At 53.3% G+C, this 27,431-nt stretch overlaps 11 protein-coding genes across 11 annotated transcripts; 5 read left to right on the forward strand and 6 right to left on the reverse strand.

Annotated features, from left to right (window-relative positions):
- Nucleotides 1–202: 202 nt before the first annotated feature.
- N7498_006590 (GNAT family N-acetyltransferase) lies at nucleotides 203–1,100 on the forward strand (the record flags this gene model as incomplete). The annotated part of the gene is made up of 3 exons (XM_058453652.1): nucleotides 203–248; nucleotides 307–614; nucleotides 783–1,100. 3 exons carry the CDS (start codon nucleotides 203–205, stop codon nucleotides 1,098–1,100), a joined length of 672 nt encoding a protein of 223 aa, XP_058307843.1.
- A 97-nt stretch (nucleotides 1,101–1,197) lies between these two features.
- N7498_006591 (Zn(II)2Cys6 transcription factor) lies at nucleotides 1,198–3,183 on the reverse strand (the record flags this gene model as incomplete). Its single annotated transcript, XM_058453653.1, has 4 exons — nucleotides 1,198–1,974; nucleotides 2,055–2,317; nucleotides 2,364–2,889; nucleotides 3,100–3,183. The coding sequence occupies 4 exons, from the start codon at nucleotides 3,181–3,183 to the stop codon at nucleotides 1,198–1,200; spliced, it is 1,650 nt and encodes a 549-aa protein (XP_058307844.1).
- A 61-nt stretch (nucleotides 3,184–3,244) lies between these two features.
- On the forward strand, nucleotides 3,245–4,699 carry N7498_006592 (uncharacterized protein; the record flags this gene model as incomplete). The annotated part of the gene is made up of 1 exon (XM_058453654.1): nucleotides 3,245–4,699. One exon carries the CDS (start codon nucleotides 3,245–3,247, stop codon nucleotides 4,697–4,699), a length of 1,455 nt encoding a protein of 484 aa, XP_058307845.1.
- Nucleotides 4,700–5,050: 351 nt separating this feature from the next.
- On the reverse strand, nucleotides 5,051–7,498 carry triA (uncharacterized protein; the record flags this gene model as incomplete). Its single annotated transcript, XM_058453655.1, has 3 exons — nucleotides 5,051–5,221; nucleotides 5,284–5,733; nucleotides 5,795–7,498. The coding sequence occupies 3 exons, from the start codon at nucleotides 7,496–7,498 to the stop codon at nucleotides 5,051–5,053; spliced, it is 2,325 nt and encodes a 774-aa protein (XP_058307846.1).
- Nucleotides 7,499–8,888: 1,390 nt separating this feature from the next.
- N7498_006594 (acyltransferase family protein) lies at nucleotides 8,889–10,535 on the forward strand (the record flags this gene model as incomplete). The annotated part of the gene is made up of 1 exon (XM_058453656.1): nucleotides 8,889–10,535. The coding sequence occupies one exon, from the start codon at nucleotides 8,889–8,891 to the stop codon at nucleotides 10,533–10,535; it is 1,647 nt and encodes a 548-aa protein (XP_058307847.1).
- Nucleotides 10,536–11,324: 789 nt separating this feature from the next.
- Nucleotides 11,325–13,361, reverse strand: N7498_006595 (uncharacterized protein; the record flags this gene model as incomplete). Its single annotated transcript, XM_058453657.1, has 4 exons — nucleotides 11,325–11,746; nucleotides 11,801–11,881; nucleotides 11,940–12,543; nucleotides 12,594–13,361. The coding sequence occupies 4 exons, from the start codon at nucleotides 13,359–13,361 to the stop codon at nucleotides 11,325–11,327; spliced, it is 1,875 nt and encodes a 624-aa protein (XP_058307848.1).
- Nucleotides 13,362–13,685: 324 nt separating this feature from the next.
- N7498_006596 (putative pantetheine-phosphate adenylyltransferase) lies at nucleotides 13,686–14,966 on the forward strand (the record flags this gene model as incomplete). Its single annotated transcript, XM_058453658.1, has 1 exon — nucleotides 13,686–14,966. The coding sequence occupies one exon, from the start codon at nucleotides 13,686–13,688 to the stop codon at nucleotides 14,964–14,966; it is 1,281 nt and encodes a 426-aa protein (XP_058307849.1).
- Nucleotides 14,967–15,619: 653 nt separating this feature from the next.
- Nucleotides 15,620–17,189, forward strand: N7498_006597 (F-box domain protein; the record flags this gene model as incomplete). The annotated part of the gene is made up of 2 exons (XM_058453659.1): nucleotides 15,620–16,001; nucleotides 16,051–17,189. 2 exons carry the CDS (start codon nucleotides 15,620–15,622, stop codon nucleotides 17,187–17,189), a joined length of 1,521 nt encoding a protein of 506 aa, XP_058307850.1.
- Nucleotides 17,190–17,445: 256 nt separating this feature from the next.
- On the reverse strand, nucleotides 17,446–19,044 carry N7498_006598 (histidine phosphatase family protein; the record flags this gene model as incomplete). The annotated part of the gene is made up of 1 exon (XM_058453660.1): nucleotides 17,446–19,044. The coding sequence occupies one exon, from the start codon at nucleotides 19,042–19,044 to the stop codon at nucleotides 17,446–17,448; it is 1,599 nt and encodes a 532-aa protein (XP_058307851.1).
- Nucleotides 19,045–20,516: 1,472 nt separating this feature from the next.
- On the reverse strand, nucleotides 20,517–21,995 carry N7498_006599 (uncharacterized protein; the record flags this gene model as incomplete). Its single annotated transcript, XM_058453661.1, has 1 exon — nucleotides 20,517–21,995. One exon carries the CDS (start codon nucleotides 21,993–21,995, stop codon nucleotides 20,517–20,519), a length of 1,479 nt encoding a protein of 492 aa, XP_058307852.1.
- Nucleotides 21,996–25,849: 3,854 nt separating this feature from the next.
- Nucleotides 25,850–27,144, reverse strand: N7498_006600 (SMP-30/gluconolactonase/LRE family protein; the record flags this gene model as incomplete). The annotated part of the gene is made up of 5 exons (XM_058453662.1): nucleotides 25,850–25,864; nucleotides 25,955–26,472; nucleotides 26,541–26,671; nucleotides 26,735–26,895; nucleotides 27,010–27,144. 5 exons carry the CDS (start codon nucleotides 27,142–27,144, stop codon nucleotides 25,850–25,852), a joined length of 960 nt encoding a protein of 319 aa, XP_058307853.1.
- Nucleotides 27,145–27,431: the final 287 nt, after the last annotated feature.

Below are 27,431 nucleotides of genomic sequence, written 5' to 3' on the forward strand. Positions count from 1 at the left end.
GGATTTGGCTAGGTGTTAACAAGAGTGTAAATCAAAGCTTTAGATATCAATGCGAGAGACGACGTCTTCATGAGGCATATCTCACGAGAAACAGCAAGTACTGCCGAGCGTACATTAATTTTCTACAGCCTTGATTGTTACCGATTAGATCTGTGATCCTCAACCCCATCACGTCCATCACTATCTGCAATGAGAATCAACCATGTCCATACCTAAAGTGACTGTGTCCCTGTCGCCAGTTCACACGAGTCCGTATTACCTCTGGACAAGGCCAATGCCAATTGTCATAAGACTAACAAATACAAGATCCCTCCATTGTCGCAGTCGTCCGAACAGTGAACCTCGCCTTCTCATCCGACCCATTGATACAATGGCTTCGTCCAAACGCAACACCTTGGTCTGAGCATGATCCTTCAGCATGGAAGTGGCAGTACCGTCGAGTACAGACTATAATGTCTCGTGGACAGGTACTCCAATCCGAAAGTGTTGGGCAGATGGCGCAAGTCTTTCAGAAAAAGTCATCCACATCAAAAGATAAGGCAGCACCAGAGAAGGGATCTCGTATTCCGGTGTCGCAAGATCTAGACATTACCAGTTCCGACGCCGGCGCGGTTGTATTTATGCATCCACCAGCATCACACCTTGGCTGGTCACTAAGTCGAATACTGCTCATATGCAAAGTCTGGCTGCTAGAGCTCTTCAATCCAGCTCTTGATGAAGGGTGTAAAGAAAAGGTGATATCCGAGACCTCCACGTGAGGAAGCTTTCTGACTCAGTTCTAGCGCGTGAATAAGCTCATCGCTGCAAACAAGGCCAGCGCTGACGGTCTTCAGAAGCAATACTCAAAGCGGGAGTTATGGTACCTTGAGGTTATTGCTGTGCATCCTGCACTACAGTCACGCGGCCTTGGCGGAGGTGTGATGAGATGGATTCTGGAGCATGTTGGGAACCAGCCGATATACTTGGAATGCACGCGGCGGGACAACGTTTCGTTTTACGAGGCATTCGGTTTTCAGATTGTTGAGGAGGTAGAGTTGGTCGATGATGATGATGGTGAGAAGCTTGCATACTGGGTGATGGTTCGTTCGCAAGATCCATGAGCTCCCTACTGGTATCAGGTACAAGAGAAGGCATATGAACATGTAATTTTTTTTTGACTAGAATTAAGCGATGATGATACATGGTTGCACACTCTTTTCATAACAATCCCATCTCGATATCTTTCGCCCTCGCCAAGTCATTGACGTCGAAAGTAGGTTCATTTCTCTGCCATATCTCCTCTAACAATTCAAGAAGTATCTCATCTTGCTTCGAAGATAACGCACGATTCCGAATAGTACTCTGCCACTGCGGGTTACGACCCATTACCTCGACTTCTAGCCCGGCTACAAAGAACGGAAAAACCACCGCGTTCTTGATGTAGGTATCTTCCGTCGGGCGCTCAACACATGCCAGACGCAAAGCATCGAGGTTTGCCAGTATACGAGCCACCAAGACCGTCGTATCTGCAGGACACGCGTTTGGTTGTCGCCACGCTGAGAAACCGGGAATGTCGCGCGGTTGGTCGCTGGTACGTGCATTCCGGCGAAGAGTAAGGATCCCAGCTAATCGGTGCGCTTCCCACAAATAGCACTGTAAGAAGCTTCCCGCCTCGCCTGGCCAGTCCCAGAAGCTCTGCTCGGTAGTTTCCATGCCGATGCCGGCAAATAGATCTACTAAGGACCTCGGAAGTCCCGTTACTGGTTCAATTCCCTGCCTCGGTCCCGCGGACTGGCAGTACCGACGCCAGATACCGATACATGGGGTTTGACGACCCACGGCAAAGCAAGGCAGGTCCATAACTCCCATGACCTCGAGGAGATGTGTGCGAAACTTGAAAGAGGTTGCTGTGCGATGTGGGTCGTCGAGGCCGTGGCTTTGCAGGATGTTGTGCATGCCTTCTAGATGCATGGTCCAGGGCAGCCCGTGCATCAGCTAGATATTGGGTCAGAACCTTAATCTCTTATGGTATATGCAAACGGCAAATAAAACAGGGAAAATATGTAGTGACGCACACCGATGCTACACAGCAGGAGACCCGCTGTCAGCGTCCCATCCGAGAGGGTCGTGCTGCGGGCCAGTTCGGATCGGAATTCACGGAGGGCGGAGTCGAAGTACTCGAAGAATGACGCTGTGTGTGTTGCTGAGAGGGAGAGTTGAAATGCAAGACAGATTGGATACAGGGCGCTTGATTCTTGACACAGTTCCGGTAGTCGGGGCAGCAGCATGCTGTCCCGTGCCGTCGTTGAGTGCAAGACATTGATGCCGTCTCTCAGGACTATTCTCTTTAGCCTAGGATTTCAATCCGGGGTAGGATCACTCACACTCATCAAATAACATTTTATCGTGATCGGATGCCTCTGGATTCAACAATGTCGTGTCCATGTCATGAAGCTCCACCAGCACCCCGTTAAGATCGCGGAAGCACGAACTCGAGGGCTTTCCATTCGGCTGCGCCTCGAGCTTCCTTCTCTCCCGATTGAGATCCCTTCGTCTTCCCCTTGGCCTAACCGGAACATTTTCATCGAGTGGTTTATCAGCGCCGGTGAACCGGCCCCGCGACGCAATGCCACTGCCCCAGCGCAATCGCACCTCGTAGCCTTCACAATCAACACCCCGTTGCGCGCAATTCTGACATGTCGGGTGACCGTTATCACACCGACGCCGGCGGCGCTTACAGGTCCAGCAACCCTGATATGAGCGGGTCGACATTCCGAATATAGAGACAGCTTCGTAAACGAGCGCGAGGGCGCACCGGCCGGGGTTATGTATACGGCAATGCGGGGGAGAGTGGACCCGAACTGATAACGCGTCGGACTTCCCGTTCCGGTTGATAACGATGGATTCGATCTATACGGCCCGAGGTTCATTGGAAAACATATAAAAATGTAGTCATGAGTATTCTGGAATACGTAACGACGTGTATTTTCACATTCGTGGCTGAGATGTCTTTCCAATCGCCCGTATCGAAGTGTAGAATCGCCATTCCGGGCCTGGGGACGATGGACGGTCTGGAGTATGCCAATGGCGTCCAGCAATTTTGTGGGATCCCTTACGCACATCTGCCAAAGCGTTGGACTCGGTCGACACTAAAAACGTCATGGGAAGGAAGGCATCATGATGGAACACGACTAGGGTAAACATTGAGAACCCAAGATGGAAGTGTTCTGCTAACACAAACACCAGAAATGACTGCCCAAGTCCAATGACCGAGGGCGACGACTCGGATGACCTCGTCCCCGTTCCTCCAGCGGCACATTTCTCTCATCCTCGAGAAGTGGATGAGCTGTCGGCGCTGGTTATGAACATTGTGGTTCCCCACCCCTTCAAGAACACCCAGCCTCTGCCAGTTTTCGTCTATGTCCACGGCGGCTCTCTTTTATACGGCGGAGCCAACCTCCCAATCTTCGATGCAGTCAACCTAGTCTCACACAGTATATCCATTGGCATCCCAATAATCTGCGTGAACTTCAACTACCGCGTCGGAATCGGCGGGTTCCTTGCCGGTGAAATGATTGCTCGCAGCTTGAAGCACGATGGTTATCAGGGAAGCGGCAACTTCGGGTTCACAGACCAACAAGTTGCTTTCGATTGGGTGCAAAAGTATATCGGCTTCCTTGGAGGAGATGCCCAAAAGGTCACTGCAGTAGGCGAGTCGGCTGGAGGTATCTCAATCAGCAACCAGCTTCGATCGGCTCGACCCCCTGTCTTCCATCGCGCGGCTTGCATGTCCGGTCTCTCTGTAGCAATCCCTGCGTGGACAATGAAACAACATGATCGGTTCTTCGAAGCTGTCTGCAATCACTTCGCAATTGACTCCGCGGCATCAGACGCCCTGGACAAACTACGTTATATCCCGCAACAAGAACTTGCAAATGCCACCGCTGAGATTCAAGGTGTTCCCTCCGGTACGGGCAATCCATGCCTAGACGGCTGGTTCTACACCCCTGAATTGGATCCACGCATGGTAAGCCCGCCGCCCACCTGGCTAAAAGGACTCATGATCGGAGATACCTACCACGAGGGCGTCATCTTCCATCTGAACCTGCTTCAAGAAAGCTACGAATCCATCCGAGACACCCTCCAAAACAAGGTCGGAGACGGTCAGCTCACAGACCACATCCTGGCAGCATATGGCATCACGGCGGATCTGTCACAAACCGAACTCCTTGATCGAGTAGAGCACATGTGTGGTGACGCCATCTTCAAAATCCCCAACTACCTACTAGCCAATAAGTGCGCTGCTCAAAAGTTGCCGGCAAGCGATGCGTTGTTCCTGTACCACTTCGACCAGCGTTCACGGCTGCCAAATGCACTGGAGGGTACCGCGTATCATGCACATGAGCTGCTGTACCTATTCAGCAATTTAGATAATGAGTTGAATGAGAAGGAAAAATGTATGGCGAGGGAGTTTGCGGGGGCTTGGATTCGTTTCACGAATGGGCTGGCGCCGTGGGTGGATTCGAAGCGGAAATACATGGTCTGGGGGCAAGATAGTAAGATGGCGGTTAAGAGTGAGGACGAGGATGAGGATGTGCGGGATTATACGAGGATGAAGATGATGTTGGGGCTTGAGGATGAGAGTGGGAAGGTGTGGGAGCGGTGGTTGATTGGGGTGGATGCTCTGGTGAACAGGCGTTGGCATCTTTTTGGGCGATAAGTGTCTATTTATCGTACCTTTAGAGGGGCTGAGATGTTCTGATATTCCGCTTGATGAAGCATGCCAAGGATAGAAATTTCGTGTTCAATATGCTTCTCCACGTTGAATAGTTCCATTACTGAAGTCTATCAAGAAGCTCCACTGTACAGCGGCTACGGTAGAACCAACATCCTACATCGAACATCTTGGAACAAATTCAGCCAGAACGCACCCGGAATTTCGAGCATGCTGAAACAGATCAAGTTTCCCGGAGAAAGGAGAAGAAAAAGAAACGGCTAGCCCCGAATCAAATCTGAGAATACATGGTACAGAAGAGAAGCCCCAAATATGAGGTCAAACAAAGAAGATTCGTCAAGGCGGCACCGCTCGCGCCAGCACACGAATGTTATCCACAAAGCCCTTCACCAAATCTTCGTACTGGTTTGTCGGATCACCGGCCATAGCCAGAGTACCTTGGCGACGGATTTCAGCAGCTGAGACCTCGATCTCGAGCTCGTGCTCGAATTCGTTTTTCGTCGGAGGCTATCAAGTTGGTCAGAAGACTGGCACGAGTTGCACATGTTAGGGGGTAAAAAAAGACTCACCTCGGCCCTGGCCACCTGCGTCAAATCGATCTGATAGGCCAAATGTCGATAACTCATGCGGTCCTTGTTTCGCTCGCCGCGGCCGCCCCTGGAGGCGTCTACCATGGGGAGGTTGGTGTGGTCTCCTTCGTATTCCATTTCTAGATTCACGCTCACGCGCCAGTCGACTGTGGTGCGCGGGCTGTACACATCGATGTCGGCGACTCGGCATTTGATGATCTTGGCAATGACTTCACCGGTTCGTTGGTCCGTTGTCACACGGACTTTGGGTTTGTGGCGAGGATTCAGATTCTGGCGAATCACTGGTGGGAGCTCGTTCGGATTGACTTCGTAGAAGGTATCACGCTCCTTTTTGTGCGCGTACGAGAGCGGGATGCGATTTGAGTCGGCGGCAGGCATGGACGCCTTGACGTTCTCGTTCAGGAAATTGTTCATCGCGCGGTGTTGCTCCTATAATTCGTGTCAGTCTTCTTATCGTGCGCCGTAATCAGGAGGGAAGTGGATCACTTACGACTGTCATGCTGCTTTCAAATGCTGTTCGGATAGGAGAGTCGCGATTGATGACGCTCTCTGTGAGGACCGGCAAGCGCAACCTTTCTCGACGATCCTGATCGATAACGTGGCCTAGTTTCGCCTCGACCTCAATGATCGTTCCTTGCCCAGCGGCAGCAGAGCCTGCTCCTCCGACAGCCACATCGTTTCTCATCACCACATGCTGAAAGAGGAAATCGCAAAGGGATTTTGTAATCTCCTCGTACGGAATTAGTCCGGTGATCGAGGGTTCCCATGGCCCCAGAGATCCCACAGAAGGTACACCTTGAGGCACCGGCGCAGGTGGAGGTGCAGACTGAGCGGGAGGGCCATTCATGTTCGGTAGAACAGAGCCCGGTGTCCGAGCAGCATGCGAAGCGGCAGTGGCAGTGGTCACCGCAGACGTGTTCGTCGAGGATCGCCTGCGAGCCCAGGAATCCTGATTCGATTGCCGTAAATATTTGGAAACCGGAGGTTGTGGGTTGGGAATCACAGGGCATTTGCCTTTGGTACGGACGGATCGTTGAGCATAAATCGGGGGCTCGTTGTACCGTCTCCTCTTCGGCTTTGGTTGTTGATTCTCAACACGTGACATTGGCTTCTGGTCGAGCTCCATCTTCAGGGGGTGAGATCCACTTCTCGGTGCGGAAGGTGAGCTATTCATCTGGGTATGAGCCGCTGCGACGGGTGAGACACGTGCTTCCGCCCCTGGTCCCGATGAAAATGGTGCCGTAGGACTCTCATTCCACTTTCTATCTTCTGATGAACGCAATGGAGCTCCACCAGCCAAGTCAGATGTACCTGCGACGCTATTCTGTCTCGAGGAAGCCCTCGGGCTCACGGTTTCCAAATGCTCTTGCTTCAAGCCGGCCGAGTGAGGTTGAGGAGTTGATTCGGACGGTCTAGAGCTGGGTGAGAAATGCCTGGGCAGAGAAGGAGACTGAGTCCGAGTCGAGTCTCGCATATGTGTGTCCTGTATGAGCCGTGGGCTGGACATAGGATTGCGTGGAGAATCGCGACCAGAAGATTGCGGACGCGCGGACGGAGATTGACGTGAGGAAAAGGCGGCGGGGGGTCCCAGAGGTGTATCTGGGGGAGGACGATGCGCAGGAGGAGAGAACTGACGGGGTGGGAGAGCCTGTGAGGCGGAGGAAGGGCTGTCTCGGGGGCGGAACGTCTCGCCCGGCGCGTGCGGGTTCGTCATGACCGATTGCAACGAGTGAGATCGCTGCTGTGCAAAGTACGATCCCTGTTCGGGATGATGAGGGCCCGCACTCATGGGCTGCGGCGTGTACGGTGAGGCCAAGTGGCCGGCGGGGTGCTCTGGATGCGAATTGTAGGCCGACGCGCCGTACGGATCACGCGCACCAGGCCCATACGGAGTCATGACCTGGGAAGGGCTTTGGCTCCGACGGGTTCGCGTTCCTGTATTCAATGGTGGAGGCGCGGGGGCCGTCTTGAACTGCTGGTAAGGTGATTGGGGAGGAGCGTAGGGCGAGGATCGATCTGAGGAGGCATGCGAATGCTGCAACTGGGGTTGTGGGGGACGACCGGCATAGTCTGCGTAGTTCTGTTGTGCGCGCTGATGCTGAGCAGGATCGACCGGAGAACTAGAGGTTTGTGTGGGCGCAGTAGGCTTGGAAGCGCCGCCGGCGTCGGTGTTCATGATCGTGCGCAAATCCATCGCGACGGCAGGGGGGTCACCACGACCACCAGCGCGAGCAGGTCTTTATCGAGAGGCACACGCGACTGGCGATCGCGACATCCAGACCGATGAATTGCGCAGGTCGAGGGTGGAGGATTGGGAGGATGGAAAAAGAGAAAGGGAGAAGTTCTCGCCCCGGACTGCGCGAATCAGGGAGCTTGGGAGGATCATCGCCGCTTCGGGGAAAGGTGTGGAAAGGCCACGATTTCCATTGACTTATTTTGTATAAAGCATATATTTGGTGTATACAAACTTATTAATCGGCATCTGGATTCTTTTTCTTTGTCTACATGGGAAGCTTCTACAATAGCTGGGAGTTAGTGTAGCACCTGCAGAGCTCTCTATACGTGGTTCGGGGTTCGGGCAACCCGCCTTTAGCGCCGCTGAATTATAAAAAAAAGTTGCTTTTGATCGGTATTTGGCATCTTCCTATCCGAGAAAGGCCAAATTGAATATGTCTGGAAAGACAAAGGATGTACATTCTGGATCTCGAGTAGAAGAAGCAAAGAATCAAAAGGCCAAGTGGAATTTCCGTACATGGTCATGTGATTGCTAAGTCATCCGTGTTTGCGCCGGTCCTTTGAGGCATCAAGTATACGACCTGAGTTCAGTTCTGAAGTGGTGATGCTACATAGATCGATGAAACGAGTTGTACCGATTCTCTGCACCGATCAATTGTACTTCACATCATCTCAGGAAGTATATACATATATCGGAATGAACCCCAACTCTTTTTTTCCAGGTTAGACTGATCATCCACCCTGACGCGTCCACCAAGTATAGACATAGAAATACGCCCTTGAGCATTGGGCTGCACCATTTCAGTAAATCTATTGTAATTCGGAAATAGCATCGATTGAGCATGTTGTCTGCAAAATAACGTCATCCGTGTCAAAGTGTGACGATAATCGTATCGTTGAAGCCTAGCCCGGGAAGCCAATCTATCTGAACACGGCCACGGGATATAAACAGTGCCCGCACGCAATCGGCAGGAGATCAGCACTCGTCTCGTCCCTCGTTTCAATCCACCGCCAGGGCTGCACTCTTCTCGGTCTCCTTCCTCGAACTTTTACTTCCCAGGTTGAATTTTCTACTTCACGACTTGAATAGCTCCTGAACTGGGGAAACGCCCGCTGACGTATTTCGCTGTTTCCCCGTCTGCCGCCCTCCTCCCGATCCCGACGCCGCATCTTCAACTCTCCGCATTGCAATTCTCGAGAATCTCGCTGGACGAGCAACTCACCTAATTCGCCCGGACGGTACACACTCGCTGCGACCAGCATCAATGACGTGTTCGCCGTAACACCCTCCGCACAACCCCCGTCGCATCGACATGACCCTCGGAAGAACCCCCCGAAATTGCGCAAACATGCCACCTTTCGCCGAAGACCGGGCCTCAACAACGGTCTCGGACATCCCTCTCTCAGACATTGAGCGTGGCTCCAGTTCTATTCCCAACGAATCCGCCCGCTGGAATGGCTTCTCCCAATTCCACCCATCCAATATCCTCGCCAACCCCAACGGATTGGCACCGAAAGTGTCGCAGGAAGACTGGCTGGCCTATTCCGAAGACACATGGCACCGATTAACGGTTGCATTGACACCAAGCTTTTTACAGCACTATGTCGGCGGTGAAACGCCGGAGGCTGCAAAGCTACACGCCATTGCCGCCCTCGACGGGCTGCGCGGCTGGGCCTGCCTGCTCGTCTTCAACTTCCACTTCCTCTTCACGTATACCTGGAAAGTCGCGATCGGGTGGGGATTCAATGGTGAAAATTTCGGTCTCCATCAGCTGCCGTTTGTGCATCTGTTGATCTCGGGCCATGTCATGGTGGCCATTTTCTTCGTCATCTCCGGCTACGTTCTCTCATATAAGCCGCTTAAAACGATCCGCTCCCAAACTTTTGATCAGACCTTTACCATTCTGGCTTCGTCGACATTCCGCCGTGGATTGCGTCTATACGTCCCCTCGTTGATTGGGCTCATGTGTGTGTTCGTGGCTGTCCGCCTCGGTCTTTACAACTACTCGCACGGCGTTATCAAGCAAGGTCTCACCATCCGCGGCACAAATGAACAGCACCCACCGGTGTATGAATCCTTTACGAAACAATTCTGGGACTTTCACTACACAGTCGCGCATCTCCTGAACCCATTCGATTGGAATCTCTACTACAACAACTACAACCCGCATCTTTGGACCATCCCGGTCGAGTTTCGCTGCTCAATGGTCCTCTTCCTTACCACCATCGCCACATCCCGCCTCGCAGCAGCCATTCGTATGCCACTCGTCGGTGCACTCATGTGGTTCTGCATGCGCTATGGCCGCTGGGACGTCGTCCTCTTCCTTATCGGCATGATCATGGCCGAGATCGACATAATCAACGGAACCTGGGAGCGTCCCGCGACCTCCCCCACAATCAACGAGAAAACCAACATCCGCCTTACCCCTGGTGGCAGAGTCCTGACCACCGTATCCCGTCGCCGGCTATGGATAACCGTCTTTGTGATCGGCTTGTATATTAGTTCAACCCCGAACATCGGGTACAAATGGACGCCCGGTTTCAGGTGGCTATGGCACTTGACACCTCACACATACGGTGAACTACACCGGTTCCCGCAAACCATCGGCGCAGCTCTCATCGTCTTCAGCATCAACCACTCACCCGACATCCAGAAACTATTCACCAACCCGTTCTCACAATATCTGGGCAAGATCTCATTCGCATTTTACATTGTCCACGGACCTATTTTGCACGCATTGGGCTACTCTTTCATGCCAAATATCTGGGCTGTCACTGGCAAGGAAACGAACTTCCAGTACTGTTTTGGCTTCCTGATAGGCTGGATGATTTGTCTGCCTATTGCCATTTGGGCTGGTGATGTATACTGGCGTGCTGTTGATATCCCCAGTGTCAAGTTTTCGCGGTGGATGGAGAATTGTCTCATTGTGAAAAATGCCCCAATGGCTGCTACGCCGAGTTTGACGACTCCACGGGCGACGCCGAGATTATCATAGGTGTACTCGCTCTTTTTACTCAAATTTTTCCACTCAATTCCCCTGGAACATTAAAGATTATCTGCCTATTTCACGTAGACATTAGTGCTTCGTCCGCAGCCACAGCAACACCGAGTGCGCCACCATGCAGCCAGACCAAGGAGATATTGCAAGGAGGCCTAAGCTAAACACTTTATTTTCTTTGTCCTTCTAAGGCTCGTATGTATCTCTTTCGAAGTCGTTCTAAACATCTTTTGATTCTTTCGATATGTTGCTTTGAATATGCCCGGACAGATAATACGACGCGAAGCCGTCAGTTATGCTGACTTATGGAAGACTCGTCGAAGACAGGAGGGAAGACAGGAAATCTCATGAGGAATTCAACTGAATTAATCCTTGAAAGAGACTGGCACTGTAACTCAGAGATTGCCCTACCACATACATCAATCAACTTAAGTAGAAGACGTTCCAGGCGACCAGTATTCAGATGTATAATTCGTTCATTCATTCACTCATACCAAAATCAAGTTAGATCACGATGGAGCCCACTCATCCCTAAAAATCAAAGCCCACCCACAGCAGCTAAGCCTCTACAAGGCACTCGCTCTGTCTAATCACATTCACGGGGAGTACAGGCATGAGGGTAAAATGCATCCGCAGAGAAGCAAACGGGGTGTGATGGAGATCGGAGAAAGTAAAACCATCTAATGCAAAGGCAGATCGCACAGGAATGATAAGGCAGCATGAGGATTAAAGGAGAAAGTAACCACGCCAATTGGAACTTTTTGGGTTCTTTTCGTATTCGTCTTTTTATAGCGACACCCCCCAGATACCTCTTCCACCGCAGACTCCAAGCCATTCCCGAGGCGATCCGGTGTGGTTTGGCCCGCCCTGTGGTGACCAGCTGATGTTGGACACTTCGTAGTCGCACTGCCAGGCGGCGGCGGGACCCCGTTCGGTAGGGGCGGGGGCCTGGGCACCTGGAACCTGAGTAGGAGGGGAGACAGGAACTGCGTTGTTTTGGTTGATCAGGTCCCAGATTAGAACGAGGCTGTCATCACCACCAGAGGCGAGGACCCCGCGTCGGCTCGGTGACCATTCGACGCAGTTCAGAGCGGCAGAGTGACCCTTCAGCTCGAGGAGAGCTTGGCCAGGTTGTCGCACGTCGAGAACGCGTACAACGTTGGAATCCGATGAGAATGTTGATAGAAGGTGGGCATCATGGGGAGATGCTAAGGTTACGTTATTGGCATGTGGAAAATAAAAGAGACCTGGGTGTGACATACCTGCAATCCGCAACAAAGGCGGAGGGTTTATCCCTGTCTGTGAAGGGCCGGATGGACTAGCGTTGCCGGGACTCATAACAGCTGGATATAGTTAGTACGTGAGGTCGTACCGGGGTAGACCAATTCCAGGGTCACTTACGTCGTTCAACCTTGTCGTTCGGCTCGTAGATAATGGTACTATGTTCCAGACTCCGTAGATCAAACATACGCACACTGCCGTCAGCGCCACAGCTGACAAAAACATCGACACTGTTGGCACAGAATCTGACATCATACACCTCCTTGTCGTGGGCAATCAGCTGTGTTTTAGCGGTCAAAGTGGGAATATCCCAGATGGTGCAGGTTGTATCAATGCTGGAGGTGATGATAAGACTTGGTGAGATTGTGTTCCAGTCGAGGGAAGTGATCGGGGCTGTGTGCTCTGGTGACTTCGAGTTTGAAAGCAGTGCCAACGGAGAAAGCTTGGACGCAGGAGCCTCTCGCTGATTTGCGGGCCGTGTGATCGAGTTTGAACTCTGCAGGGGCTGAGAACTGGGGAGGGACCACAACCGGAGGTGATCACCAGACGTGGCAAGAAGATCAGTGGATTGTTTTTGGGACGATGGAGGTTCCCAAAGAATGCGTGTAACGGGATATGAGTGTGTCGCCTCCGCAGTCTTCACGTATTCTAACTTGATTTCTCCTGCGGCGGCGTCCGGCGTATCTGGGTCTGGTTGGGTCCAGTGTGTGTCAATGATTTGAATCTAGACACGGGTTAGTATCAGCAATCTCCGACGACTGCAGCAGTTCTCACAAAGTTATGATTATCCTCCAGGTAGCTTCCTAGAGCTAATTTTCCCCCGAATGAGTTCGAGCTCCCGGCAATTGGCCATTTGCACCAATCCACCGCGTATATAGGCCATGGTGCCACGTAGTTGCTGTTGGAGGGTATCTGGGTGTCCCCGTTGTAAGGCAGTAGCCCACTCCCACCCCCGCCCCCACTTCCAGGGCTCAGGAGCGCGTCTCCGAGACCGAGGTGATCGCCAGGGAGACGAATGTCTGCGAGACCCAAGGGCGAGTACTTGGAGCCCTGCGGTGTATGAGGCGGGTATCCAGCACCAGGGGACGAGGGATATCTGGAGCCTTCTCCTGCACCTTGCTGTTTGTACGGGGTCTGATCAAATCCGGCGGGACTGGATCGCGAATGTGCGTGGGAGTTGGCCATGCTCGTGCGATGGCTGGACTGTGGTGTCGTCTGCGGTAAGGTGGGAAGGACCGACGGGGCCGTGTTGACTGAGACGGCGGGTGGGCGATTCTGGCCACCTGGAGTCAAGGCACCTGGAAGCGTGCCACTACTGTTACCACTAGCGCTGCCATATTGCAAAGCCTGAGCGCTAGAGTGGACGTTGATTGAGGGGACTTGGGTTGTCCCGGCGTCTGGGGTCGTGGGGTAATCGTGGGACGAGGGCTGGCGGGCCATGTTCGGATTGATCAGACCAGTTGACGGTATGTGTAGCTCCTCTGGTTGACGCCCAAAGATGGTGGATCTGCGAGGCGAATCGAACGGGGCGGGATTCGACATGGTGCGGAGGAGGGTTCGACGGCGGCTGTCAAGGGGAAAGGGATCGAGATCGGAGTATCCGTGAGCTCCACTCCCCCAAGAAAGGAAGAAGGTGTGTGGGAGAGGGACACCGAATTGAGGTGCGGCGAGCTTCAAGAGAGCTCAAAAGGAGGCAGCGCAGGATCGCAACAGCACGTCGCCTGTCGCAGCTCGATGAGGCAGCTGGGGGGTCCCGCGCTGAGTCAGCGGTACCCCGGCTCTCGGCCACTTTCCTAAGGTTTACCTTCTACTTCATATCCTCCATCTTTCCCTGCTCTTGCGCATTTCTTTTTCAAATCTTTCATCATGGCTCCCGAGAGTTTCCGCCCGCCTTCGGCTTTACTTTTGCTTCCGCCACCTCCATCTTTCGACTTTGGGCCCGTCAGGGATGCGTTTCAGACCTCGGTCTCGGATGTTTTGGTCAAGCTCTCGGAATCCCTAAATGGATCCAATGGCATTGCTTCTCTCGACATTGCTCTGGCAGTTCCAGACTTACTTGCTCCAGCTAACAAGCCTCGGGCAAGAGTGTTTAAGCAGCTGCAGCATTACCTCACCAGCATCTACACCTTGATTGGAGCCGAGGCGGCAGCTCGGGATATCGAGCTAGACTCTCCTGGTGGTATCGATGCCCGCGTCCTTTTTGTGGATTGCTCGCCCTCTGCGTGTACAGTCTCTGCTACCCGCTATCATTTTGGCCCAACTCTTGACCTGCAATCACTGGCAACCTCGGGCCGACTATGGGATCACGTGTTTTATCCAAGTAGCGAAGCTGGCAAGATATTGGCCGATACCTTCGCTAGTTACAGAGGCAATAAATCATCAAAGTTACGAGCCGTCTCCAGCAGCTCGAGCTGGGTCTTACCCAGTCCTCTTTTGCGTCCTGAGCAGGAAGAGCAACAGTCGGGTCAGGTACGAGACGCTTTCAACCGGCAAACCCATCACGCAGGTCTAACATATCTCAAGGATGTTTCGACTCCTAAGAACCAGTTATTATCCACCCCTCATTATTCAGTGGCTGTCGGGGGCACCTTCGATCATCTTCACGTGGGCCACAAGTTACTCCTCACAGCCACGGCACTGGTCTTGGAGCCACTTGAAGAGGCCGATCAAGGTCGAGAAAGGCTTCTCACCGTTGGTGTCACTGGGGATGCACTCCTCGTGAACAAAAAATACGCAGAATTTCTCGAGAGCTGGGAGGAACGCTACCAAGCCACGGCTGCTTTCCTTTCTTCCATCATGGATTTCTCTGGAGGGAGCGCCCCGCAACTCGAGCGTACCTGGGGGTCAGGCCCCAACGAGAAGTCTGTCAAGATGAGGGTCCAACCCAACCTGACTTTCAATTTTGTGGAGATCGTCGATCCCTTTGGCCCCACAATCACCGAGGAAGACATCGACGCGCTCGCAGTGTCCGAGGAAACGCATTCTGGTGGTCAAGCTGTCAACGATAAGAGAAAGGAAAAGGGATGGGATGCGCTCGGGGTTTTTGAGGTGGATGTGCTTCAAGCTGGAGCTACGGAGGCCAACATTGATTCCAAAATCAGTAGCACAGACATTCGGCGCCGGCGGATGAACCTAGCCAAAGTATGAGAGGGCTATACATCACGAATTTCAGAAACATATCCCACAGGATACCGACGATGCGTAATGAACCACAAGGTAGAACAACGACAGCATGACAACCGACGGATTCTATGGAATACGCCAAAGCAAGACAAGCGCACGCAGGGGCCATCACATTCAAAAATCGGCCAATTTCCTCCAATCAAAGGGGTACTCCACACGCGACCTCGTCACTCTGCAGATGTGACGACGAAGCGGGGGTCTGCATTGGCCTGCACGCCTGCTCTTCTCCACTCATCGCCCTGCCTCTTGCCTCTACTCAAACAGATTCGCGCTCGCGATGGCTGGCCGCAGCCTCTGTCAATCATGTGATTTACCAAGAGTCCGTCGTCGCCAATGAATCCGATCAGATCGCAATGCAAAGGCCCGAGTCTGTCAGCGCCGGCGTCGCGCTAAAACGGGATCCTGATGATCGCCCCGGTTTGTTAGGGCCAGAGCACTCGCCATGCGGCCCTGGTGAGACAGGTCCGTCATGACCAGTCCGCTCTACGCTATGTCGTGCAGAAATGCGCCGCCGCCTTTATAACGCCCTTGTCACCCCGATCGAGTCTGTCTGACTCCTTTTTGCTGTTTCGCCCTTGTTTCCAGTCTCCGTTATTCCATGCTGGCGCTACTCGCCCATGCCGCCGAGTCTGCGGCTGCTGAATGGGAAGATCATGGAGCTGTCACGTCATATCCAGGACCTCGCGAACGAACTGCTGAGCGAGATTCTATCTTTTGTGCTGGACCCGGACTTGCGGATTCAGAACGATTCGTCTCACGGGAACGGACGCAATGGCATTGACAAGGGTCCCATTGAACACGGAGAAGCGTCCGATCTCGATCGCTGGAGACTGGTGTGTAAACGGTTCATGCGCATCGGCACACCGAGGAGGTTCTCCCGCTTCGTCATTCGATTCTCCGAAGATGGTTTCCGTCGATTGGATGAACTGCTCAAAATGCAGCTAGCCTGCTATGTGAGAACGGTGACATATCTCGTGCGACCCTTCTATACAGGCAGTGGTACACCTCCACTCACCAGAAACCCAAGTTCGTACGCTGACCGGAACAGAATGGGCATCAATACTCCAAACACTACGCAGCTCGAACCAATCACTTGCCCAACTCCACGCCCACCGTCTACGCGAACAGACCAACCTAGTAGAAACCGACCACGACCTAACCCAACTCCGCCGCGCCATCACCGCCTTCTCAGCTCTTCAAGAAATCAAGCTCCTCCGCCTCCAAGACTCAGCGGACGAAGAACTCATCGACTTTATTCACAACTCCACAAACACAAACACACGCGCAACTCACTTCAACTGGGAACGCGCCTGCTCGCGCGCAGTTACAAGCCTAGGAATCGCCCTCCTAGACTCGCACTGCCCAGCCATCCGCTTCATAGGCCCACAAATAAGCCCCGAGGCCACGCTGCAACTCCTCAATGCGCCATCAACTACATTAGCTGCCATGGGCAGCCGTCTTACGAGTCTAGACATCACTTTCCATTCCAACACAGATATCTCCGCCACAATGGCCAATCTGTCCGATGTCTTCGGCCCCTTTTTCGCCGAAGCCAAGAACCTCGTCTCTATCCATATCGGATTTCCTCCAAAATCACCCCTAGACCTTGACGTCGATGCTATCTTCCATGGTATACGCTGGAAAACTCTCCGTACGCTTAGTCTACAAGGCTGGCGGCTCGCGGACCATGAAATTATTACTCTGGCGCGCAGACACAGGCGCATGTTGAGAGAATTCCGATTATGTGCTGTGTATCTCCGGCGCGGAGGGCGCTGGAGTGATGTATTAGCCGTGCTGCGCGAGGAAATGGAGCGCCTAGAGAGGGTTGAGTTGAGGGAGATCGACTATGCGGATAACTTTGATGCTCTGGCAACTGCCAGCGGTGTAGAAGTTTTTGATGGGCCGCTTGATGCTCCTCTTCTGTCTTCGCTTTCTGTTGCTGCGGGGACTTCTCCGCCGGAGATGCGGCACTCAATGTCTGAGGGAGCTACATCAGCCCTTTTGCGTGGGCGGGTAACAGCACTGAGATCTGGGAATTTGGAGAAACTACGCGCATTGACGATTCAAGACCTGGACGATGATGGTGTGCAGGTCCAGAGAGAACAGATAGGTCTCTGGGAAGCTTGGGTTCGGTCGGGACTCAATAGGTTAGCGAACGGGCAACATTTGCATTCGCGAAGTGTTTGAGGAAAGAGAGCGTGGTTCTGGAGTTGGCGGCTGTTTGAAGTTTTAGCCTTTGCATTTCAGCCTTATAGACATTAGATTCTACGATCATGAATCAAGATCTTTGTCCAGTATAATCTCCATTGGAATTTCGTAGAATACATGAAATTGCTTCCAGTGAAGACAGAGGAAGGACTGTGCTAATGCAAACAAAAGCCCGACTTGGTCAAGGGCTGGGTATTGAACGAACAAATCAAAGAAACACTAGCAGAGGGTATGACTAGTCATAGCAGCTGGCCCAGTCCCCTCCCTCTTCTGCAAAGCTCAGCCCATTGATGAAATCATTTCGGCGGCATCTGCCATAGTTATCAACTTCACAACCATGCAGCGGGACGACACGGTCGTTGACCAGGACCCGAACAAGAGGCTCGGGATTCGGGTCCTTGGCACACTGCATCATCTCCACGTACGCGCGCGCCGCAAAGGGTACGGTCCATGCGGCGGAATACCCATCTGCGCCCGATGCGGACTGGATATGGCGGGTAGGCAGGGGGGCGGTGCCGTTGTACAGGCCCATGGCAAAGTAAATAGGGATTAGACCGTTGTCGTGGGTGAAGTCCGCATAGAGGGTTCGGTTCAGTGGGAACGTCGTTGTGCTGGAGTCGAGAGTGTGGTTTGTGGATGTGTCGTCGTGGACCGGGGTATGTGTCATTCTTGCGATGAGCTCATTGACGAAGCCTACACCCTGGGTGGGCCCGAGGGGGTTACCCGCACCATAACCGTAGTACTTGTCGAGCGATTGGAGGTAGTTGTAATGTGCCCATTCGCGCAGAGTGAAGAGATCGCAGAAAGGAGATAATTCACTTCCGTCTTTTGTTGCCGAGATAGTATCGAAGGCGCACATGTCCATAAGATATGTAACGTCGTCATTGGAGAGTACCACGCCTGGGAGGTTTGCTTCAAGACGATGGGCAATTGGAGGCGCGATTCGGGCGGCGTAGTTGTTTACCACGTCATCGCCGATCGAGCTGGACTCGAAGGTTGCGCAGGTATTGTGGTTCAGGCTGTTGTTGGAGCCTTTGGATTCGGAGATGATCACGTTGATCTTTGGGCTGTTTTGATCCCGATCTGCGTGTCGGTCGGTATTTTTGGTCTGTTGGAAGCCTTGGATGAACTTCTTGCCTGATTCGACCACGCGCGGGGACCCCGAAGATCGGATGAATGGGATGTTGTTCCGAGTCAGGGCTTCGTAGCGCTCGTAGAACTTGACGCCCGAATCAATCATCTGACGCTCGCCAAAAGTGGTCAGGTCATTACTGCCCAGGGTGTATTTGTAGTCTTTCAGAAAGGCCGCGCTACCCTTGAAGTCTGTCGCATTGGCTTGGATATCCGCCACCAGCTCGGCATACTTCTTGCTCTTCGATGCAGTGGGGTACCGCGCACCATGGCGAGACAAAACCTGGACGAAAGTAACCTCGCAGCCCTTTGGCACATCCCCGGACATACCATCCTCGACTGAAAAATAAGGCGAGTAGAAGCCCCAACGGTGGGAAATATCGGAGAAACACTGGTATCCACTGCTGATGCTGTTGCACGCTTGCGGACGACGGGCGACATCTCGAGCGCTAGAAACACGCAGATTCCGATCAGGATGAGATCCCTCGACAGGAGACACAGAACGAAAGGTTCCATACCCAAACACCAGATGCCCGACCGCGAACACAATGCCGCCCATCAGGACTACCATGCCGAGCATTGTCCATAACCGCTTGTAGGAGGACTTGGGACTTGGATGTTCCTCATTGCTGCGAATGCCCAGCAGAGCCTCTTCTTCCTCCTCGACTGGAGCTCGTCCGTACGGTCGTCCGTAGCCCGCCATACCAGATGTGGGTCACCCTTGCTACAGCTGAGTCGATATGGTATCAATGCACCCAAGACCAGGGGTACTGGAAGAGACGAGAGCGGACGAGGACATCGTAAGTCCGAAATAAGGGAGACGAGAGCGCAGCATCCATGTCACGACACCTGCCGTGAACGCGGTCCTGAAGCCGCCGCTGAGCCCGTGAGTGCTTTGCGCCTGCCGATTGGCCGACCCATCTGCCCTACCCGCACGTGCGCACATCAACGGTCGGTGACTCGCCGGTACCCGTTTAGCCTATTGTTTAGTGCCGGATCGGATGTACTGCCAAGTATCTAGCCTCATCTTCTCTTTGACAACCTCGTGCATCCTGTGTATCTCTGGAGAATCTTTTCATCCTGCCGCATTGGGCACGGTGCACCCCACGATCGCAGCAAAATACCCCTTCCCCACTGCATATATATCCAACCCAAACTTCCAAGCTCAATGTAAACTAAACACCCTAGTGCCTCAAAGATCCACCATTCTGCATGCACCTAAGCCACGTCTCAATCTCACCTCGACCCAGGACACACGTCATCTAAGCTACATGTATATACTCAGCCCAAAAATATTTATCTTTCAACCTTGGTGGATTTGACACTTGGCACATTACAGATCAAGGGGCCCACCCGGAACAAAGTACCTACCCGATCTTGAAAGTCGAGCTGTCATCTCGGGTCGATCACCCCGATGAAGCAAGGGGCTCCCGACCCTGGAACCTTCACGCCATGCGCTCACCAACATGACAGCTCTCACATAGCCGCCCGACCTGGACCTGAGGCCTGAGATCATCGGCGTATTGCGTGGCCTGTGCATACGCGTTAGTGGTTCCACGTATAGCCCCAGAGACGATATAATACAGCGGACAAGATATCCACGTTGATGCAGGCCGAACTGCAATTCCGATGGACGTAGCGAGTTGACATATTAAGTATTGAAATGCGCCTGGTAAGGGCAGGGCTGCGATAATAATTGGACTCTTGCTGCTACCCAGTGGGTCCAACTGCATGAATATGTAGGTAGGTAATTTGACAGGTTGGAAATCATTCATTGGCTGACTCGGCTCTATACACCTCGTCACTTTATCACAGGTACTAAAGAAAGTAGGTACAAGAGGCAGAAATGAAATCTTTTCAATTCAATATTGCCATTGGAGGTATCACCGCGACGAAACCAGACACAAAGGGGATCAATAGATTCAGATTCGGGTAAGGTGGGGGAGAAGGAGCTTTTTTGGGAGGAGGGTAGTGTTATGAAATAGAACACACATGAATATGCATATGCTAATACACCCGAAAGAAAAGGTGTTTGGTGATGAAGTGGGAAGTTTGAAGGATGAGGTCTGGGATGGGGCTTTTGCAGTCAGACCAGTGACCGCTCCGAGACGGGGATTAAAAACATAGGGAATGAGAAAATGGAAAACGGAACAAAGCAAGATTGCTTTGTTCCAGTCATGGGCGTGACCTATTGCCGGGTCCATGGCCCTTGGGGTGGAGGTAGGGGTCCTCCAGCTGCTGCTGATGGTGGTACTGGAGAGGGTGCCGGCCCTCCTGATGTATTAGCAGGCGAGTAAGATGATGGGGGCTTCCGGGCCAGCTCCCTTGCGGTCTCGCCGAGTCCGGTACTCTCCCCGTTGTACCGGAGGTTGGTGCTGCAGTAGTCCGCGACATATCTCCAGCCCAGGTCGAAGTCGCAGTCGAGTCCGTAGCGGAGCTGAGAGAGGTCTGGGAGCGAGGTGAAGGGGGACGGGGCGGCAGCTGTACCGATCTTCCAAGTTGGTCACGGTAGAAGTCCCGCTCAGAGCGGTAGTGATCTCTCTGTTGGGCAAGGGAGCGGATTTCCTCGCTCTGACGACCGATCGTTTCAACGTGGCGCTGGATCTCATCCTGCTGAGCACCAAGTCGCTGCTCGAGCTGTACCTCGTTGCGCTTGCGGTTTCGGAATCGTCGACTAGCGTCGCTGTTGGCCTTGCGCTTTTCTGCTTGACTGGAAGATCCGGACTTCAGATCCAGCACGCACGGTATTAAAGTACCACCGAGAGGTGTGACGCTTCTCGATGTGCCGGTTGCAATGACCGGCTCTTCTTTTATGCGGCGTGGTTCTGCTATCGCTGGTGTTCCGCGGGCCATGGTATCCATTGTCATGTAGGTTGGCGCTGCGGAGTAGGGTGGGACAGTTGGTGGTAGAGAAACATTGTTCCCAGCTGGAGATGCGTGTGTAAAATGACCGAAGCTCGAATGGGGTGTCGTAGGGCTTATCTCCTGCGAAGCTGGGGTAGTAAAAGGCCCTGGCCCGTTACTGGTCCTTCGCGAGTGGACGCTGGGTGCAGTAGAGTGGATTGATGTCAAGGATTGAGGTTGAGTGGACGGTAATGAATTAATGGGACGAAGTGCTGATTCCAATAGTAGAGAAGAGCTGCTCGTGGGTTGGGGTGGACCCAGAAAAGGTTCCTGGTGAACCAGCGGAGAATGGGCCACACTAGACTGTGCCGAGGTCTTGCCACTACCAATAAACCGCACTGATGGTGAACCCGGGCTCATCAACGAGCGTGAATAAGATCTCGGAGACAATTGCTGCTGTACTAGAGGATGCACTGTCCTAGGAGCAGGTGAAGAGCCCTGCCGCGGCCGAGGCGATGCCGAGGGTCCCGGTAAAGTCAAAGGCTCACGGCTGCTGCTAGCTGCATCGATAGCCGCTGCCTGTTCTGGCGGGTTCAAGATCGCATGAACACCGATGGACCGCGCCGAAGAAAGTTCCAGCGGCGGCTCCACGGGTCCGTACGGATGCCAGGACTGCGGTCTGGCGCGCAATGGCGGCCGGCGCGAAAGATGGCGGTTGCCTGCGGGCGGACGCTCATTGTCGATCACGCTGGGGCCGCCGGTAGTCACATCGTCGGGCAATGGACCTGTCCGCCGAGGCTCCTGCGACATCGACGGGACTCCGAAGGCAGACTGGGGATTAGGGCATGACCAAACCCTCCCTCTCTCTGTGTCACCGGGGGTCTCACGAGAGGTAAGAGAGGGGGAGGAGTTTGAATAAAGAGAATCTGCCGGATACTGCGACAGCTTCGGCAGATGCAGCGGCCTTGGGTAAGGCGCGGTCAACACGCTAAGGCCCAGGGTAGCCACGATGAAAGGTGTAAAGAAGAGGGTTGGAAAGAAAGCAGAAACGTGGTTATTCTGCCTTGTGAGGAATTGAAGGAATTCAAGGCGTAGAGATTCTAAAAAGAAGAAGAGGAAGAAGAAGAAGAAGAAGAATTAGAACCAGAGTCGATCTGTTGATCAATTCCACTCGTTGTGTAGAGCAAAGGTCCCGTTTTTCGTGATCAGCTCAACCATGTGCATGCAAGACGGAAGCGATCCGAGGCCCCATAAAGACGAGGAGGTCAAAGCTAAGCTTATGGAGCTAAGGGATGGGAAAGAAAAGGTTCCCAGAATGGAGGAGGGAAAGAGAAAAATAAGATAGTTAAAGTGAGCCGTTGAGATCCAGCGGTGAGACGGGGCGGAAAGGGACCAGGACCCATGATCCATCACCTCGCGCGTCCGGATCCTCCTAAAAGAGAAAAAGACAGAAAAGAAAGTTGTCTGTCCGACCCGGTCTACCGGATTAGCGTTGGGCAGGATCTCCCGTTGTATGGAGTACCCTCGCTAGCCATGTTGGGCCTCAGCCTCGCTGGTATGGAGTACACTTGGGCTCGAACTGGAGACGATTCTATTCTCCACTGCGGATCTGACTCCTGCTCTTACGTGCTCCTTACACATGTGAACCTACTGTAGGCGTGAACAAAGTACAAGGTAATCGGGACGCAGCGATCGTCAGGCAACGAATCACCGGAACTGCGAAGCTGCAAGTGCGCAGGCGCCGTCACCATGGACATGGACAAGATACGAGTGGAGACTTCTCGGGGGGTTCCCCCACCCCCTGCTCTCCTGCTCTCCCATTCTCGCGTTCTCCTATTCTGTTTTCAGAGGATGCCTGTGGCAAAGACGATAGAACCATCTGGGCCCCCGGAAAGGCAACCAAGGCTAGTGGACTAGTGGGCTAGTCGCTAGTGACAAGGAAAAGCCGGAAGTTTGTGCCATGTGCATGGCCCCGGAAGGGAAAGGCGATAGGGGCAGTAGAAAGTGGGCCGATCCATGACGAAGAAACCGATGACGATGGAGCTGGGAACGCCAATTTCCATCGTGCTTTTCTCAGATCCATACTGCGTCGGGGCTAGTCGGGGGGCTATGGAGCTCTAACTTCCTAACGACTCCTTCCGGCCGATAGTCCCTTTCCCAGTGTGGTCCTGTCATTTCCCGAGAGTTTGGCGCTCGGGGGGAGACTACGTAGCCTCGAAGTATACCAACAACGATCAAGGTCATCACAGAGGGTTTTACCCGTGGTGTACAGAGTCGACGCGGTTTGGAGGCAAATGGAGCTTCACGCAAACTTTAACCCTCGAACCCCTTCCGTGGTTTGATTTCTGATGTTGTGCATCACAGCGTTCCCCGTGTCAATTCCGGCAAAAGGGGGCGCCGTTGGTGGCCGTTAGGGAGGTGTGGGTGGTGATGCCTTCTCCACTTGGTTTACCATCAGGCAAGACACTATTGGAGTGGTTCTCTTCACCGGTCCTTAGAGTCTGCCGATAGGTCTCGTCCGGGACTCTAGTGTCCCCGTTAGCTCGGAAGCGGGGCGACCGCATTTTCCCTCTTGTTTATTTGGCCTGGGGTTTCTTCTCGTGGAGCTCCCGGATGAATGGCGCCGGGTCAGCTACCGCATTTTCCTGGATGCGAACGTTAACTCGTTAGGGGCTGGGGTATTCTACCGATCATGATCGCCTCGAGCACTACTTCTACGTCACAGGACGTGGCAGGGTAACGCGAAGGCCTCGCCACCGTCAAATAAAACGGAAAAGAAATAATAATAATAAAAAACAACGGCCATTGACCTCCACTCCTCGTGTCACGGTAGTCTCAGGTACGCAGTCTCCGTACTTCTACCCGAAAAGATCACTGACAGCCCCATCCGTCGGATCGATCAACGCCCGGAAGGGACCCGAAACCTCCCCTGAAGCTCACGAACGCAGTCCTAGGGTGGATGCCTAGCTTACTCCCGGTTTGCCTATCCCGGTTGCTCAGTAACGTGGAGCTCTTGAGATCACGGAGCAATTGGCGTTGACAGTGTCCGCGTGATAGGGTCGAATGACAAGAACGACGATCTAGCTACAGCTAGCGCCACCGCTGCGAAAAAGTGGATGCGTGGAATCCTTCTAGGAGAGATGAAAAAGGACGTTCCCAGAGCTCAGCTGAACCAGCACTTGCAGCTTAGCTCGGCTGACATGTATTGTCCCATCTGTAGGGTACAATGAATGGGGCTCCGATCGGCCTTGACAGCTTTGCTCCTAATGGGGTAGGAGAGGCCCCTATTTTTGTAAACGATAGATCCGCTGCAGGAAGCTTCCTCTAACTTTGAGGTAGCTGTCAAAGGTCTTTACCGACCTTAGTTTTAATGATTTATTTATTTTTCTCGCCCTGCTCACCCAACACACCCAACGCAAAAGGAAACAGGAAGGGAGCGAATCAAAAGGCGCCCTGGGGAAACATTTGCAGTCTGAAGCAACCGCGGGCCCTGACTGGTCGGGGTATCACCATTTTCTCATTTTCTCACGTTTTCTCCAGATCCAGGATCTACCTAAACCCGTTCGGTCGTGTGGCGTGCAATCTCAAACCGCCGTTTCCAGCCCGTCGGGTCACGTAATGGCAATCTCCCTGTACCGGTCGTAGGACCCAGAACCCGGCTCGATGCGCGTCATGACTCCGTCGGGGGTAAAATTACGTGGGTCGGGGGGCCAAAACAAAGACCGGGAAGCATCGTCCCAAGTGTTTGGTACGCGGATTTGCCGTCCCAAGGTCGCCGAGTGGGGAGAACCACTCTCCACAACCTATACACCTTATGCCTGATCGAGCTTCTATTCTTTTCGTCAGCGCCGTGTCTCTGTACCTAAGCCCTACTTCCCTAAACCCTACTTCTTTTTCTACCTATTTTCCGATGCTCCTCGATGCCGGTACCTGTTCGCCGGCAATACGATGTTATATTTGCTTTTTTCTATCATTTTGACTTTCTCAGATATAGGGGGCCGTTCACTTGCATCGAATATCTCGTGTCCGCTGCAACCGCGGCCGTCAAGAAAAAGAAACTAGATCAATTATTTCCGTGGGCTTGACCCCGGAGATCTTTCTGCCATATTCCGTGCCCCACCAGCAAATAGCTATCGTACAGTATACTCGGAATGGTATCACCGAAAAGGTCCCCGGCAGAATCTCACCCAATCCCGTGCCTGCATTCGACCTGCAGAGCGAGACCCGCAGAAGTGGTGGCAGTGTTCTCTTCCTTGTCCATGCGTGGGCATCTGAGGTACCGCAGATTCCGACAAGATTGCGAACTGGGCCGACTTTTGCATCTGAGATCAGCAGTGGCTTCCGATTCGATAAAGTCCCGGGTCCGTCTCATGCGGTTTCGACCTGTAACTTGCTTCTATTTGCTTCCCGTCCCGGGCTCTCCCTTGCAGTCTGCAGATGGGAATCTCGGTGTCAGAGGGCTGGGACGGCATTGTGCCCCTTTGGATGATCGACGTAACTCCATCGTCGTGCATCTGTCGACTCTTTATTTGATGAAAACACTGCCAAGGCCTCTCCCCCAGGAGATGTACGGTGTAGCGCCATAAATAGCTTTGCAAATGCACAGTCGATCTCTTTAGCTACATGCTCTATCAACACGAGACGAGTCACCTTCGGCCCGTAGTCTACTTTCTCGCATTCTATACGCATTCAAGTCTAGAACCGAAACTCGTTCTTCGACCGGCCTTGCACTCCAACATCAACTCTAAACACCCGGCCTCCGTACCTACCGACTGCGGGAACCGCTCGTTATCGCGATCGTCCTTGGCAGAAGTGATGAACAGCTTCGTGCCCACGAACGCCGGACAAGTCGGATTGCGCGTGGGCAGATCGATCTGCCCGATAACGGTGCCTTCGGGCGAGATGCGCACCACTTGGCCCCCGCCATAGATGGCGCTCCAGATGCATCCCCCCACGTCCATGGCAAACCCGTCCGGCTCCAGCGGCTCACTCGGGTCGAAGTGCACGTGCCGGTTGCTGATGGCGCCGGTCGCGGCGTCGAAGTCAAAGGCGAAGATCTTGCCCGTTGGTGAATCGATCAGGTACATGGTGTCGTCCGCGGGGTTCCAGCCAATTCCGTTGGGGATCGTCACTGGTGACAGCATCCGGTGAAGACCCAAGTCGGGGTCTAGTCTGAACAGCACGCCCTCTGGGCCCGGAGACTGAATTTTGGGGTCATTCATGACCCCAGCCCAGAACCGGCCCGTGCTGTCGGCTGCCCCATCGTTGAAACGCATTCTAGATTTCCCTGTTAGAGTAGCCGAGGAAGCGGCGATATCTCGGAGCATTATCTCTCTGCCTTCCCCGGGTCATCACTTTCGCCCCAGACTTCGCGGATATAGGAAAGTCTCCCGGTAGCTCGGTCAAGACGAGCGAATCCAAGCTTGGCTCCGACGATCGGCTGATCCACGTTGGCCTCGCCCGCTTCGGCAATGTTAGCGGTGACGCTGGAGTCCGACTGTCAACGGTAATTTCGCGGTGGGGTGTTACGGCCAAAGGAAAGGTTTCACCCGACAGCCGCGGCGGTGACAACGACACTTAGGGACTCGATATCTGGGACCACAAACTCTACCGTCACGATTTGGCCAAAGGTGTCAACGAGGCGGAACTCATTGTTGGCCACATCATGATAGAGTCCCTCGAGCAGAGTCCCCGCAATATCGATATAGGGCTAGAGAAAGAAATGTGTGTTAGCTGATTACTCGGTGATTGGTCTTTCTTTTTTCGTCGCTTTTTGCTTTTTGCTTTTTTTATTTCCCTGATTCCAGCAATAGTGACTACATACGTGGACATGTTGGTCAATGCTACGGCACCAATCACAAAAAAACCAAAAATGGAAAAGGGCCAAGCGGTGCGACACTGGTAAAATACGGAGAAATGGGCCGACCTTATTGACCGTCGACGTCCGAATTTCGGCCATGTCGATCGTGTCTCCACCAAAGAGATTGCACGAAAAAAAACAAGTGACTGTGGACACCGCTTTTTCAGAGAGGGGAAACGGAGGGGGGCAAGAGTGCAGGAGGGGTCAACGGGGAGTCACACAGAAAGACTAGGTCGAGAACCCCTGTTCTCCCGCGGAGAAAGTCAAATCGTTGCTGGCAGCGCTGATCACGGAAAGTGTCCGAGATAAAAGAGTTGAATGGCTTCAAATCCTATGCCAAGACCCGCCCCCACAACCCCAATGGGCGATGGGTCGGACCGCTGTCA

The sequence above is a fragment of the Penicillium cinerascens genome (genome assembly GCF_028974065.1).
Source record: "Penicillium cinerascens strain IBT 15544 chromosome Unknown contig_6_segment0_segment0, whole genome shotgun sequence".
NCBI lineage: Eukaryota > Fungi > Ascomycota > Eurotiomycetes > Eurotiales > Aspergillaceae > Penicillium > Penicillium cinerascens.